The sequence below is a fragment of the Pavona decussata genome, unplaced genomic scaffold (genome assembly GCF_977016875.1).
Source record: "Pavona decussata unplaced genomic scaffold, jaPavDecu1.1 SCAFFOLD_102, whole genome shotgun sequence".
Lineage (NCBI taxonomy): Eukaryota > Metazoa > Cnidaria > Anthozoa > Scleractinia > Agariciidae > Pavona > Pavona decussata.
The window spans coordinates 1,742,145-1,757,500 of record NW_028145517.1 but is presented as its reverse complement, the minus strand read 5'-3'; the positions used below and the strand labels follow the sequence as shown (position 1 = coordinate 1,757,500).

The following is a 15,356-nucleotide window of genomic DNA, read 5'->3' as shown; positions in this document are numbered from 1 at the left end:
TTTTTCAAGGACCTTTGCAACTCTTTCATCACGAACAGGGTCAACTCTGTCTTCACCTATATCAACCAAGGGCCAAATCCAGATTTGTCGGTCTTTACTGAGTGTTTTCTTGGCATCGTAGATGGCGCGGTTTACCTGACAGACAGTGGAAATTATTTGTCTCCGTTCATCTTTGCCAAACCGACCCTTGATATTCAAGGGCCCTTTCTGGAGCTCGACTTTAAAGTTGTTTTGAACATCTGGCAGAGAGTTAAGTTTCTGAAGGCATTGTTCGCACTCTGGTAGTGCATATTCCAATACATTCTCTACAGATAAAGTTGACAAGTCACCAGCGGTTGTCACAGTCTCAATAGCTGACCCTAGCATGGTTGCCATGACACGGTATCGAACGGCTGTGACGCGGTTAAACGTGCTTAAAGCCTCATTGTTGAAGGCTCTAGTCGCTTCTTCACGAGCCATTTTAAATCTTTCTTTGGCTTCAGAAAGCGCCCGTTTGGTTTTGTCGCTAAACTCGTTGAGTTGCATACGTTTCATCTCCTCAGCGAAAGCAACAGTCTTCGCTGCAGCTGTGGGTGAAGGAGAGCGGATCTCTTTCAAATGTTTGTCTTGGAATGTTTCTGCATTCGTGGCTTCGCCAGCTTCCGCATCTATTGCTTGATAAAAATACCAGAGGCCTGTTTCAAAAGCATCTATCCCTGACAGAAGATCCTTTCTTGCCAGCCCGTCCAACTTTGTCTTGATGTCTTCGATTTCACGCACGATTACGCCGCGAAATTTCTGATCTGCCACGTCGCCGTCTTTGAGTCGCTCGGCCGCAGCATCTCTTCCTTTATTCACGATCAAGCCGATGGTGGCTTTAAACGCGGCTGTTATTATTGACGACATATCTGTCTTAAGCGAAGGAGAAAGCTTGTTTTTCACTTGATAGTGTAGTGACGAAGCTTAGTTGATATCAAATTATGATTAAATTCCAGGGAATAAATGTGGCAGAACCAAAAACCAATATAAATAGGTAGTTACCTTACGTCAGAGCTGACAAGCTCCATGACTTCTTTTGATAAGTCCATTCTTCCTTTATTCTTTATTTCATAGGTCAAAGTTTTGACTTATTGCAGAAAGCAAAACTACTTGCGGTATTTGATAAACAAATCATTTTATTTCTATAAACTATTCAACCATCTGTGGTCCAAACTGAGACTAGATGGATGAGAGGCTGATTGTGTTAAAGATATTGCGTTTGATTTCTATCTTGTTGTTGATCCAGTAAGTTACTACCGTCGATTTCTCGGTAATCAAACCTCCTACTGTGAAGCGTACAACAGATTTGCATGATTCCATCGTGCATACCGGTATCTTAAATGCAAAGAAAATATTTCCACGACGTTATGTGAGGATACCAATGATTCCCTGTAACATAAAACTAGTAACAAGTAAGGCGATGTACAGACATGACACTGAAAACCGATAACGAATTTCCCTCAAAGAAATGGTTGGAAAACTATGTTTAGCTGATTGATGGAATCATTTGGCCATAACCAATACAGATTAGACATGTCTAGGAGGTTTTTATGGAAATCTTTTAATCTGTTTTCGGATGTTTGACAGCTTGTAGACGACGTTACGTTAGCAGTTTCGAAATAGCTTTCTGCCGCACAGAATGGCAGTCAAAAAATGGGAATACAGAAACGAGGAAACCTAACCGGAAAACCCAAGGCTTTAGTTGCTAATTGTATAAAATAAAAAGCAAAAAGCTTATTCCTAGAAAAAAAAAAAAAGTACTTGGAGACGGAGAACTAAGGCCCGTTTACACTGGCGATTTTTGTGGTGATTCCAAATCACCCGTGTAAACTAGCGGCGATTTCAGGGCGATTTCGTCGTGATTTGTCGCCACAAAATCGCCGCGATTTCGAACATGCTCGAATTTTGAGGCGATTTACTGGCGATTTTTTCAGTTTGAGAGTAACAAAAAACTACTTTGGTGTACCTCCGAGGGTAGTTTGTCACAAACATGGCCGACGTTGCTTGTAACACGACCTCAAAAAAAGTCGCCAAAAAAAGGAGAATGCTCCAAAGGAAGCAAGAAAACTTCAGTGGTCGCCTCCAGAAGAAGAATATTAAATAAGCCGTTGGGCACTGGCAGACTGCCTCTTTAATACATTTTTATTTGCAACAATGTTGCACAATTGGAGATATGGTGCTGTCGTGCTTAGCGTTAACATCGCATGCGCTCCGTGCTAGCCGCTGAAAAAAGGTCGTAGACTCGCCACAAAATCGCCATGAAATCGCCGCTAGGGTTCACATAGTTGTATAAAATAAATGGGAAAAGACTCAGCGCACGCCGTTGAGTTATGGATTCTCTTTGGAAGTTTACTAATCACTCAACAAGCTAATAAAAGTCGCCCACACTTCTTTTCCCGCTGCTTAGCTAGCCGGAACCTTCCGCGCGCATCGATAACTCGGTAGTGCGCGCTGTTAACTCTCGATATCAAAGTGCATTTTCTCTTTACTGTTCACGTGTTAGGTGCGGCGCCAAAGGCCGCGCAAAGGGTATGGCTTTTGCTCTGAAGTAGGTTCTAGATTTTAACCACTCAGTCACTCAGTTTCGTTTGAAAGTCTGAACTGAAATGGGTATGAACTATGGATTCTAGAGACGAGTTCCAGTTGGAAAAAAGGGCTACGGAAAATCTATCAGTGAAATAAATGTAATATTTGTCGCTCATTCCTTTTGCAGGCATGAGCAAGAGAAGTCTCACAGTGCCTCAGAAAATAGCGAACTGAGAAGAAGATTAAAACAACTGGAGGAAGAAAACGAAGAAATGTCGGATAACAGACTCAAGTTGATAGGTACATCATTTCGTTTTTGTTAAAAAAAAATAAAACGAATAGTGTAGATGCTTTGTTCTCTGTCATGGATGTTAAGGTGACCTAAAACGGAAATGAAAACGAAAGTCAAAATTTTGTCCACAATTAGTTTTACTCCTCCCTCTAAATCGGATTTCCCCCCCCCCCACCCCCCTTAAAATGCAAAGAGGAAAGAAAATTATGTGGCATGCATAGAGTTTCACCCTAAATTAATAGAGGATCTTTAGTTATGACTTGCAATTTTTTCAATGGCCATCAATAGCTTTAGACTTAGAAAAATCCCTTATTCTTCTCTGAACAGTCCGTTTAGGCTCAACCAGGGTTGTCAAAAGTAAACAATGTTGCAAATTTACGCAGGATCTGTAAAAGATCTAATCAGCCAAAAATATAAATGCCTCAAATTTCTGCAAGGTTGATCGGACTGCGTAGAAAACTTGACACGACAGCGACATGATAGAGACCAAACCGAGAATCAACAGAATGCGGCAACCGTGGACAGCTGTTTCGAGCTGGTTGGCTCTCGTCAGCACTGTGTAGCACAGCAAGAAATAGAACAACCAATGCCGGCTGTATATCAAAAACACTACCTCCTTCATGATCTCAGCCGCCCACTCTGTAAGACTGTTGCAATGAATCTTTAGATTTTTTGGCAAAATCGGTCACCTACTCCAACAAATGAAGCCATCTACTTCACAACCTCGTGACAACCCTGCTATCACCTCACTTGTCCTCTGGCGCCAAGATGGCGCATAGGGCCTCCACATGTGCTTTCCATCGATTCCTGTCTTGCGCTGCAGTGCACATCTCGCTCCAGGACTGCCACCGTGCTATGAACCTCTCTTTTTCTACTGTGCGCCGCCAAGTTGTTTATGGCCGGCCTCTCTTTCTTCTTCACTCTGGGGTCCATGTTAGGGCTGTAACACAGTCATTGTCAGGTTGTTGTCTGAGGATGTGTCCAATGAATCGCCATCTCCTTCTTCTTACCTCTTCACTCAACTTCTCCACGTTAGCCCTTTCCAGTAGCTCTCTATTACTGATCTTATCTTGCCATTTAATCTTCATTACCCTTCTCAGGCATCGGTTCTGAAACACATCGATTTTCTTAGCATCACTTTCGTTCATTTTCCATGTTTCGGAACCATACATAAGAACTGGTTTGACCAATGTTTTGTATAGCCTGATCTTCGTCTTCCACGACACACTGCTGGAGCTCCATACTCGGTTTAGCTTCACAAACGCTCCTCTCGCTTTCCCTGGCCTAGCCTTGATGTCTTCTTCACCACCCCGTTGTTTACATACTGTGGCGCCTACATAGGTAAACTTCGCTACATCTTCCAACGCCAGACCATCACGGTGATGGCTTCGTTATTCCTTGCATTTACTCTCATGACTTAGTGCACTTCCCAACATTTACCCGAAGGCCTGTCCTTTCTGCATTCTCTACCAACCTGTTTGTTTTCAACTGCACGTTTCTTTGCGTTGAGGAAATTAAAGCTACAACGTCCGCGAAGTCAAGGTCCTCAAGTTATAACGTAAATTTCCACCTCAGTCTGGTTCCCTCCTCCTTCACAGTATGACTCATTACCCAGTCTATAATGAGCACAAAAAGAAAACCAGACATTGTACATCCTTGTTTGACACCAGTCGTTAGCTCGAACCATTCTGAGGTTACCTCTTCAGGGGCACCCAACGGATCGTTTCGGTAAATTATCTGTTCGGAAGGCCCTTAATCCCCTACAATTTTCCCAAGGGAATTTTTACCTCGAACTTTCGTGATGTGGGAATTTTAAGGTCTGCTGTTTTCGGATTAATAAAAAATGTCGTCTTGAGTACCAAAAAAAGGTCAGCTAACATTTTCGGAAAGGAAGTAAGACCTAAGGTTTTCGGGAAATGGACAAAAATGCCCTAGTAATTTCGAAAAGACTCAAGTTCCCCTAGAATGACCGAACAGAAAAAAAAAATTTTAGCGCAGCCTAAAATGAACCTACAGGGCTTTAAAGGCACCCCAGATAGCCTAAAATAGCGTTTTAAAGAATCTGAGAGAAAACTGTCGTTAGGTGCCCCTGCCTCTTCCTCGACAACAGCACATTCAAAGCCATCGTACTGCGCTTTAACTATGTTGATGATCTTCTGACAACCCTGCAGTCAAGTTTATTTTGTGGTGAATCTTGTTGTGGTCTTTTAATCAGTTTTAAACAAAAAAGAAATGATTTTGTCACTACTCTGTTTACTGTTGTATCACATCCGTTGATTGTTTCCTTTCCTTGTAGATGAAATAGACAAACAGAAACGCGAACTTCTCTCCGCCAGGCAAGCCAAAGAAACCGCTGAACACCAATGCGTTACCGAGGTATTTACCACATTGATTTTGTTTCTTGTTTAGTCGGAATCGAGCGTCGTTTTTCATGCATCCATTTCAACACCACCTGCTAAGTTCTGCTTTCTCCACGTAGATTTAAACCACGCAGAAATATCCCTGTATTAGTAGGTACAACTCACAGGACACACGTAGAATGTATGCGCAGTAACAAAAGTAGGTACCGTCCTTAAAAGAAGATACGTTTTAGTTAGCAGGCAGTTATCTTTTTTCAGGTTGCAGCGCTTAAGCAGCAACATGAGATACGAGAAAAGGAGTTTGAGTCGCGACTACGAAACGTCGAGGAGATGAACAGACGGTCAGTGAACGAACTCAGAGAAATGCTAACTGCGCAACAGAAGCTCGGTGCTCAGTAAGTGGACTAACACAGTATTCTGTTATTGTGCCGGCCACTCAAGTTTTGAGCGGTTTTCAAATGAGCGTTGAGAGTAATTTCTTGTGTTCTTCAGTGTTGCTTTACTTCCCTGCGTGACTGTGAAGGCTCGTTAAAACGATTTCGACATTTGCCCAACATTCGTTCCACAAAGGTTGAACGGACGTTGGGCAAATGTTGGCTGAATGGACTTTTCAAACAGTTTCAACGCCATTCAACATTTTCAGGAACAAAGAAAATGTTGAATCGATGTTGAATGAGAGTTTAAACTAATTTAAATTTGATTCAACACACTTTCAACAAGCTTTCATCATTTTTACACTTCCAACTATGTTGAACGACCTGTCCAAACACCCCGCCCGACATTTGGTTCAACAAAGTGTTGAACGCATGTTGAAGCAAATGTTGAAACCGTTCAAATGGGCTTTCGCAGCCAGTTAGACCCGGTTGAGACGCCATACCACTCATGCACCAGTACCTGCGCATTTGCGGTTAACACCAGTGTTTCCATATCTATAAGTGACCTTGGACGCCTTAGGAGGTTTACACAATGTCGTATTAGCTTTATAGTACTGATGTATGCACACAGTAACATAACCTCATTTATTGGGCAGAGAACTGAGTGCCGAGAGCTCCAGCTAGGCAAGGAAAGGCACTTTGGGGCAAGGCACCGATCTACAGTGTTTAGGGTTATGCACTGATTCCAAAACGGTTAGCTTTATTTATTGAGATGGGTAACTTTATATTTGAAACGTGTCCTGCAACTATCAGAATGCCTGCTTGGAGTATTCTGAACTAGCGCCACCTTTGAGTAAACCCTATTTTGCAACGACCAATACTTTTCTGTTTATGCCGCGGCCAAGCGAATGATTATTGCTGAGCGTTGTTTTAAAAGGACCCGTGTCAGCTATTTTTAAAGTACTTTTAAATTCTCTTTCACGCGAACCCAAAAATAATAGTACCGTTTTGTTTAAATGTACTGGAAATTTAAGAATAATTTTGGGGAAACGTCATCAAATTCCCAATGACGTTAGCCATTTTGCTTCCTCAATGTTCTCATATCAGTCAAGTTGCTTCGAATGCTCTGTGGCAAAGATAGAGTAAAACAATCCGCCAAGTACGTTAAGTTCCAATTGACAGGAAATCCGTATTAATGTGTTTCTGTGTGGGGATCGACGTATCAGTCTAATTTAAATCGGATTATTGTTCTGCAAAAGAAGATAATTAGAATAATATCAAAAGTCTCTTTTGATGCTCATACCGGTGTTCTTTTTAAAGAACAGGAGATTTTAAAATTCTCTGACATTTATTTATACCAAATAGGTAAATGTATGTATCTTTTTAAAAGAAGCTTACTTCCAAATTATTTTCGTGATATGTTTACTGTTGCAAGTCAAATACATTCTTATAAAACAAGAAATTCCAACCTTTTCTATATACCTTATTGTCGAACTAATCTTCGAAAATTCTCAATTCGGTTTCAAGGTCCTTCATTTTTCAACTCGCTAAGTCATGAAATTCAAAACAGTGAAACTATCAGTTTGTTTGGCAAAAGACTTAAAAAATTCCTTCTATCTAAGTTAAATTGACTCTTTGTTGAGCTACACACCTTTTCTTTACCTTTTCTTTCTTTTCTTCCTTTCCTTTTTTTTTTTTTCTTCCTTTTCTTCTTTTAAAAAAAAAAAAATTTAATTGGAAATTTCAATCAGTACCCTTAACTTCAATGGTTTATCCAATAGTTCTAGGAAGCCTATAGTTAATAAGCCCCCGGCTTCTATATAGGCTTCCTAGCCTTTAACACAGTTAATATTGTAAATAGTCAAGTATGAATATTGTAATAGTAAGAATATTGTGTGTCGTCTATAATGTATTTATGTTGTATTTTTTTTGTTAATGGCAAAAAATAAATTGAATTGAATTGAATTGAATTGAATTGAATTGAATCCGGAATAATTTAGATTGCGCCGCAGGCGGAATTAACCGGTTTGATAATAATTAAAAACCGGTTATTACCAGGCTGACATGTCTCGGACAATTTTCTGTTATGTTCGTAATTTTGGCACGAGAAAGAATTTAGCATGCGTTCTGTTCACCGTGGTAAATGTTCAGTATTTCCGAGTAAAAGAAGTAGTAAAAATTTGAAAAAGTTTCTCGACGAGGATTAGCAGTCCAACGTCTTAACCACTCGGCCACCTCGTCGCTTAGACTTACATCTGCTGAAAATATACAACTCATTCGTGAATGTGGCATGAAACTGTTGATTAAGTTCATTTTTTTTTTTCAGTTGTTTGCGTTTTTGTTTAAGTTCAAAAAATCCAGCTGAATTAAGGCTTACTAGTCGTTGTATTGGATTATTTATATCCTACGAATTAAAGAAAAACAAGTCTTCTTTCTCCGCCATGTTTTTGTGCTTTGGTTCCAAATGTTTTTATCAGTGTCTTGGTTGTTCAATGTGTTCCACAAAGGTGAAGAGAATTTAGAATTATAAATTTTCATTCCTTTTGCGTTCTTAAGACTCGCTGGTCATGCAGTGTGGTGTCTATTTTGGAGAATGGATGGTGTTTTAAAATCTGTGTTTATTCAACTGGAAGGTACTGGGCACCTACTTGCCCTTAGTACTGTTCGGTGTGCTGTTCAAGGTGCTTCTACCTTTCGGATGCTTGAAACAGTTGATTGTCTTCTCTCAAATGAAATATATTAGACAGTGATTTCTTGTAGAACTGTTTGTTTTTGAATACTTGCTAACAAAAAATTTTAACAAGATTTATAATGGGAAGGTCTTCGATTCGAATCCTGATAGGGGCATTTGGATTCCCTTTTTCCGAGTGAAACATCATTGTCAAGATTTGTTTCTTTTTTTTCTTTTTTTTAGGTGGAAAGAAGAATCAAAAGCTGTCAGTCACAAGTTTGAGCAAACAGTTAACGAGTTAAGGTAGATATTATTCGGTTTGTACTTTGTTATTCTTTAAAGGAAAAATAAAATATTCTTTAAATTGACATTTTAGACGATGCTTTAACTCGTTGATCAATTTGTAATGCAAAATTCTCTCCAGTGAATCAGCTGACTCCGAGAAGAAGTCCTTCTAAAAGATAAGCCCTTATCAAAACGTCTGGTGTAGAAAAAATAGGGACTCAGGCTTTACAGTATATTGCGTTTGGGGTGGTTTCCTTGCAGCCGACCTTCAATTCATCTTTTCTCTTCATCAGGCAAGAAATCAGTCAACAGAAGAGAAGAAGTGATGATCTTAATAGCCAACTGAATGAGGAAAGGCAGAGGCGACAGACGGTATGTTTGAGCAGAACTTACTTCTATTTACGTTTCACTCCGCAGAAACCCGAGACAATTAATGCCATCGAATTTTCCTTTTTTAACAGGTGGAGTCCAAGCTCTCCTCAGCCAAGCTATCTCAGGAGAAGCTTCAGAGTATGGTTGTCGACGCGGAAACGAGGGCAGATGCTGCCAGCACTCAGGTAAGTAGCCAATCAGAATGGGAGACAAAAACGTGCAACCGGCGCCAAGCGCGGGAAAACAAGAAACCGGTCACAAGTGTGTAAAAATATGTACTTGGTGCAAAGTGCTGGGAAAAAAAATCAGTTCTGTTTACGTGAAACAAGTTACCTGCGCTTAACGCTTGATAACTTAAAAAAGGGACCTAGCAGGAGAAAAAAAACAAGAGTGTTTTCGCTTGGTAACTATTAAGCTTGTTGCACTTAAATTCACGGGTTGCTAAGAGCACAAAGGTTTCTTAACGGTTCTTGTTGTCATACGTTTTTTTTTTTTATAAATCTTTCTGTAAGAATTCTTCGTCAAGGGTATTTCGTTGCTTTTTTGTGTGTGAAACTGTGATGTGAAGTTGTGCTTCAAGGGATAAATATGAAAAACCAACCTAACATTTCCAGGCCGTGTTCATTCTTGTGAACCTTAGCCAGGTGCACCTGTCCGATAATTTTGTTGCATTAGTATGGTGATTTCAAAAAAGGCTGGCCTCCCTTGATTCGAAGAAAGTGTTTTGGCTTATCAAATTACATGATGCGTTTTTGAAAATAGTTGACTTGGGCCGGGTTACCTTAAGCATCTTGAGAGATAAAGTGAGAGTTCTCTGCAGCCGTTCCCTGCGTTTCAAAGGATTTTCTCTCGCTCTTGTTAAGATCCCCATCCTCAGTAAACTGCCTTCATCCGAGGGATTCGTTATAGCGCCGGAGAAAATACTTGGGGCGCTGAAAATGGTTGCAGAAAATTCATGTTTCATGTAACCTGACCTGGGCGCAAAACCAAATCATCAGTAATGTTGCTCAACAGAAAATCAATTTTTATTGCTCTTTATGCAACACATGATTTTGTTGAACACATTGGGCAGGTTATGTTAAAAATTACCACGAATCAGCATCAAATTTCTCCTTGTAATACAATCTTATTCAACCCCAGCGGTTGTGAGAATTAAGGATATGATCACCCAAGGTGAATTATTTTTGATATTTTAATACCTTCTCCACAGTATTTTTATAAGGAAAGTGTGGGAACAAGATAAGAGAATTCGTTGCTTGATATTAAGCCTGGTTTTCACTAGCGACGCAAGCACAAGCATAAGAGCGAACGTGAAACGCGACGCAAGCACAAGAAAGAAAAACTTTTGATCCTTGTGCTTGTGCTTATGCTTGCGTCGAGGCCGTTTTCATGGTGAAATAAGCATTCTTGTGCTAGCGCCTGTTCTCGTGTCGCTAGTGAAAACAAGGCTTTATGGGTCAAAGGCTTAAAAACCGACGAGGAAGAGGTACTTACAGGGACTGGGGTAAATTATCGAGACATTCAAGATTATAAGTTCACTGGTCCGTTAAATAAGGCGTTCCCTAGAATGTGATCAATTTCTTCATTCTCCTAGCCTTCACACTAATTTTGCCTTTTAAAAGCATAAGAGAATTTAGGAATCGAACTGATGACTGTGTCCGTGTCCTTTTCTCAGGTTACAACACTTCTAAATCGCGAGAGGCAGCTTTTAGAAGAGCGAAAGCTCTTCAATCGAGAATTCGAACGACTTAAATTGGAAAAGAGTCGTCCTGGGCCCAGCAGAATCCGGGAACCTCCTCAACGACTCTCGGACCTGCTGACCACTTCAAGCACGGGCGCAGCTATGCATGAGCCCGCAGTTCGTTTGGACCTGATGTCTCCCAGAGATGATGGTCGTTTTTCACGAGAGCTTGATGGAATAGGTTCACGAACTTTCTTAAACACAATTTCAAGGGACAGAGTTATTCTTTAATGCCACGAAAACGTTTAGTCTCTTATTTTTAAAAGTCTTTCATTCCCAAGAGTTCAGATTTATAAAATTCTCAACAGTACGTATACACGGCGCCATCGGAAAGCGCTTCTTTGCGGCTTTCATTTGGATAGTCTTAGTTAAGGATTTCATCCACAGACTCAAGAGGAAGAATTTCTCTGTGTAGCATAATAAGCAGCAGCACCGGTAAGTACTGCTCAATATAGCTTTCATATGAATGATCACACTTAAGGATTTCATCCACAGACTCAAATGTTAGAACCACCTTGTACAGCATAATAAACAATACCACAGGAGGGTACTGCTCAATAGCTTTCATTTGAATAGTAACATTTTAGGATTTCATCCAAAGATTCAAAAGTTAGAACCAACGTAATAAGCAGTAGCACAGGAAAGTAGTGCTCAGTTGCTTTCATTTGAATGGTCACTCTGACATTTCATTGACAGGCTCAAACTATTTTTACTTTATTATAAACAGGTATACAGAAAAGTACTGCTCAGATTTTTCATCCTTACAATCAAAAGTGAAAATTATGTAGACTTCCACGGCATAATAAACAGCGCTAAAGGAAGGCACGGCTCATTAGCTTTCATTTGAATATTCACCGTGAGATTCGTTTCACAGAACCACATTGTAGAGTATTATAAACCAACAACACCAACGGAAAGTGGCGCTCAGTAGCTTTCACTTAGACGATCACAGATACAAGGGTTTTATTCACAGACCCAATCAACGGCTTTAAAATATAGACAAGATGCAAAACATTTCTGGTCAGTAAATTTAAGGCCAAAAGCGAATTTGGACACAATACTCTGTTTGCAGTTCTCACAGAGCGTGATTATTTTGGCTGTCTTCCTCCGTCTTAGGTCTTTGCTTACCAAACTTGGGAAATCAATTTTTATTCAAGCGATACTTTGGAATTTTGATTTTATAGTTAGGTGTGTGAAAAAAAGAATATTCGCTCTGCCATATAGTGCTAGTTTTCTACATAAACATTCTATACAACTGAGAAATTAAAATATATTTAAAAAAAAATTATGTTGGTGAAGTGAATTACTTGAGGAACATGGGATAACTGAAAGGGAGAGTATTACGAAATGTTTCACTTTGGAATTTTTTTGCGACCTTTGGTAGCACACGATGTTTACGGCTTGGTTCATAAAGTGAATAAAGATCTTTGCTTTGGCTGGTTTTAGTCCATTTTCGTTCCCAGAGCCCTCGCAGATTTTGAGCCACTGAGCAAAAGATCGTTGGCTGAGGTGACAAGAATGCATTTGAGATATGCATTTGATATGTGTTCGTCCCTATTCGGATTTTACACGCACAAAACAATCGGCACGGCACCCTAAATTTTTGGCACCGTACTGGCGACTTTTCGGCACGGCATTCCCCATTTGCACGACCAAAATAATAAAGTTTTCCTCGTAGTGGGAACAGTGCCAATTTTTTCTTGGCAGCCCTAATAATCCATCTTTATTTTTATTGCGAATGGCGGAAGAAATCAAAACTGTGATTCTTTACCGCCAGATTTTAAGTTCAAAACGCACCGTACATCGCCAACGATTGAAGGGCGAAATACATCGCCATATGGAAACGACTCGCGAAATAAGAGGGAAAGCACAGAAGAAAAAGTGGCTATTTGCAGCGATAGCGCAAGTAGTTATTCAGAGTTTCCGAGAAAGAAGCCTGTGGATGAGACCGAGTTATCAGGCCTGGTTTGACATAGTCTCCCTCGCAGCCGTTTTTAGTATCGTCACGCAACGCTCCTCCCCACTAAGGAGGAGCGTTGCGTGACGACACTAAAAACGGCTGCGAGGGAGACTAGGTTTGACATGGCAGACACGCTCTTTGATGAGAGGCAATTGTATGCTCTAGCGGCGGCCATTTTTGTGAAAGGAACGCATGCACCTCGGTTGTAACCGGACCAAATTTTGTTTGGTGCCGATGCGTTTACACGTCGATAATTTGGAGTGCCGCTGGTAAGGTACCAAAAATTTAGGGTGCCGTGCGGCATGCCGAAATTTTTTGGGGGCGTGTAAATGGGGTTGTGATGTCAAAATATGCTAAACAGAACGGCACATGAAACGTTGGCCAATCGGACAGGGCGTTGTTGAAGTGTTATTTATCTCGAAGTGTTGTTCTTCAGAAAAAGACTATCGCACTTTATGACCTTCAAAGTGCGAGACGGGCATATATTAACCGCTCTCCGGAATGTATAGGTAAATTCAAACACCACGGCTGCAGTTGACATAGCGCTTACTCATGGTCGTTGTCAACGTCATTCGAGTTTATTTCCTGGCTATTCCAGAAATAACTGTTGAGTTTAGTATTGTTTCTTTTATTTTACGGTAGATGAATTGTGGCCACAGTGTGTTCAGGTTCTCGGATTCGTTCGGTTCCGCGGCGGCGGTTACGTTACCCGGCGCCTTATAAAAATGTAATATTCACGTTTCTGATGTGGTAGATTTACATGAAATGTAGGAATCATGTATATTGCACGCAGGGATCAAAACTTGTCTCTCAAATTCATGTAAATTTTGGCAGAATGAGGTTTTGTTTAGATAAATAACGGCTGGAAATTCTGTACGCTTCAGCGGGCTTAATTGTCTCGTTTAAAATCCTTGCAGCGAATTTTTATTGTAACATTTTTGTTTTGTCGGGTATCGAGAAATAATAAATTGCGTGACACTGTTTTTGTCACACAATATTTTAAGAGTATCCGCACGAATGCAAAGCGCGAAAGTCATCCTCCTGTCCAGCTTTCTAAAGTAATTCTCTGAAATACAAGCGTTTAGTTCTCAATATCACTTGTAAGCTCACACACATAAAGGAACGCTAAGTAACGTTTCTTTCTTGTTATTTAAAGTTTCTTTTCTGTGCCTGAGTATTCCAACCCGAGAAGAGGGAATTTCCCGCGAGTTCATTTCCCGGCGTAGCAGCTGGGAGTAGAGCTTCCCGCTTCCACGTTCGAACCATTGATCTTAAGCTCAATATTCCGTCGTTTTAGCTATTAGAAAACGCTCACTCGAACGCTCGGAACAGTACTTATGTTTTAAATCATGATGTTGGAAACAATTTATGATTTATTTTCTTGTAAAAAGGGGAAAAAAGGATTGAGCGCCGTTTTCGCGTCCCGCTCGCTCCGCTATCTTTGCAGAATAACTAAGCTCGCTAGCCATAACTGACAACTTCCCGGCCCGGCCAGAACCGTCTGATCGGCCGGTTGTGACAGATGGACAGCGCCCTAAGAGACTGTTGGCGGTTTAACCTAATCATGGCTTGTTTTGTCTGGAAGAAGCTGAGAAACAGGCTCTGTTGGAGAGATCACTTAGGGAAAAGTATGCAGTGGAAAAGAAACTTGAAAAGGTGAGTCATGAACTCATTTTTGAGAATGTTATATTATTCAGTAATTATCCCAAGGAAACTTGAAAAAGAGATATCCGAGTGCTCCTATCAGGAGTCGAACCTAAGACCTTCCGATTACTAGTTCGGATGCTCTACCACCAAGCTCGTGGGAGCTAAGGCCATTAAACTAGGTTTCATGTGATGCTGCATACTGATAGGATTTTACTGTCAATGGGTGGCGTATGTGCAATGGAATAAATGTGATGGTATATTTTAAGCCTGGTGAATGAACCTCAACGAGAATTATGTATTATTCAGTGAGTTACATAGGCAGACTTGGAAAAAGGGAATCCAAGTGCTCCTATCGAGAGTCGAGCCTAAGACCCTTTCGATTAGCAGTTTGTAACTCGTCTTATTAGGTGACAAAACCTTGGAGAATAATTCAGTAAGGCGACCTAGTTCAGTTTCTAACGAACTGTAGTGCTACGTCTGTGAGCAGTGGAAACGAATATTTGGTTCGGCTATCAACAAAGTTGATAACTAAAGGTCATTTGACCAATAAAGAGAATCGAGAGCGCCAAATTACCTTATCAACGTTGTTGATAAAACCAAACAAGTTTCAGTTTAGTTTAGTCAATAGCTAAATTGTCACACTTTTAGTTTTTTTTTTTTCCGTAAAATGTATTTTGGAAAGGGTAGAGGGTGGGTGGGGGTGGCATGCTACTATTTTCGGCCTTACATCACAATCAGGTCGTCGGCCAACCAGCCAGCGAGCCAGTCAGCCTGTCAATCATTCTTTCAGTCAAAATAGAGAAGACGTTTGGTTTCCATAGAAACTGTAGTGCAGCGCTGGTGGGGGAGTGGAAACGAAAGTTTGGTTTTATCAACAGTTTAGCCACTTCATCAGAGCGAATCCAAATTGAATTATCAACATTCATTCAGTCAGACGGTACGTGATGCGTTCAACGCAACATCAATCGATCGATCGATCGATCGATCGATCAATCAATCAATCAATCAATCAATCAATCAATCAATCAATAAATCAGTCAATCAATCTGTCAGTCAATCACTCAAGAGAGTGTACACTTGAAATTCTTTTTCGAGATATTATTTCTTTAG

The 15,356-nt window shown here is 40.5% G+C and overlaps 2 protein-coding genes across 6 annotated transcripts in view; one reads left to right on the top strand and one right to left on the bottom strand.

The window, feature by feature from the left end:
- Positions 1-15,356, bottom strand: part of LOC146471556 (uncharacterized) — a 92,667-nt gene that overhangs the window by 1,957 nt on the left and 75,354 nt on the right. The window lies entirely within an intron of this gene.
- Positions 1-15,356, top strand: part of LOC146471558 (sodium channel and clathrin linker 1-like) — an 80,534-nt gene that overhangs the window by 23,702 nt on the left and 41,476 nt on the right. The window contains exons 19-25 of one of the 4 annotated variants that reach the window (XM_085120113.1): positions 2,732-2,844; positions 5,133-5,212; positions 5,455-5,591; positions 8,485-8,544; positions 8,820-8,898; positions 8,988-9,083; positions 10,574-11,664. The exons of the other annotated variants lie outside the window; for them this stretch is intronic. Of the exons in view, the coding sequence (XP_084976239.1) occupies positions 2,732-2,844; positions 5,133-5,212; positions 5,455-5,591; positions 8,485-8,544; positions 8,820-8,898; positions 8,988-9,083; positions 10,574-10,870 (862 nt within the window). The 3' untranslated portion in view covers positions 10,871-11,664. Of the gene's footprint in view, positions 1-2,731; positions 2,845-5,132; positions 5,213-5,454; positions 5,592-8,484; positions 8,545-8,819; positions 8,899-8,987; positions 9,084-10,573; positions 11,665-15,356 lie in introns of those variants that run through there. 4 annotated transcript variants of the gene reach the window in all.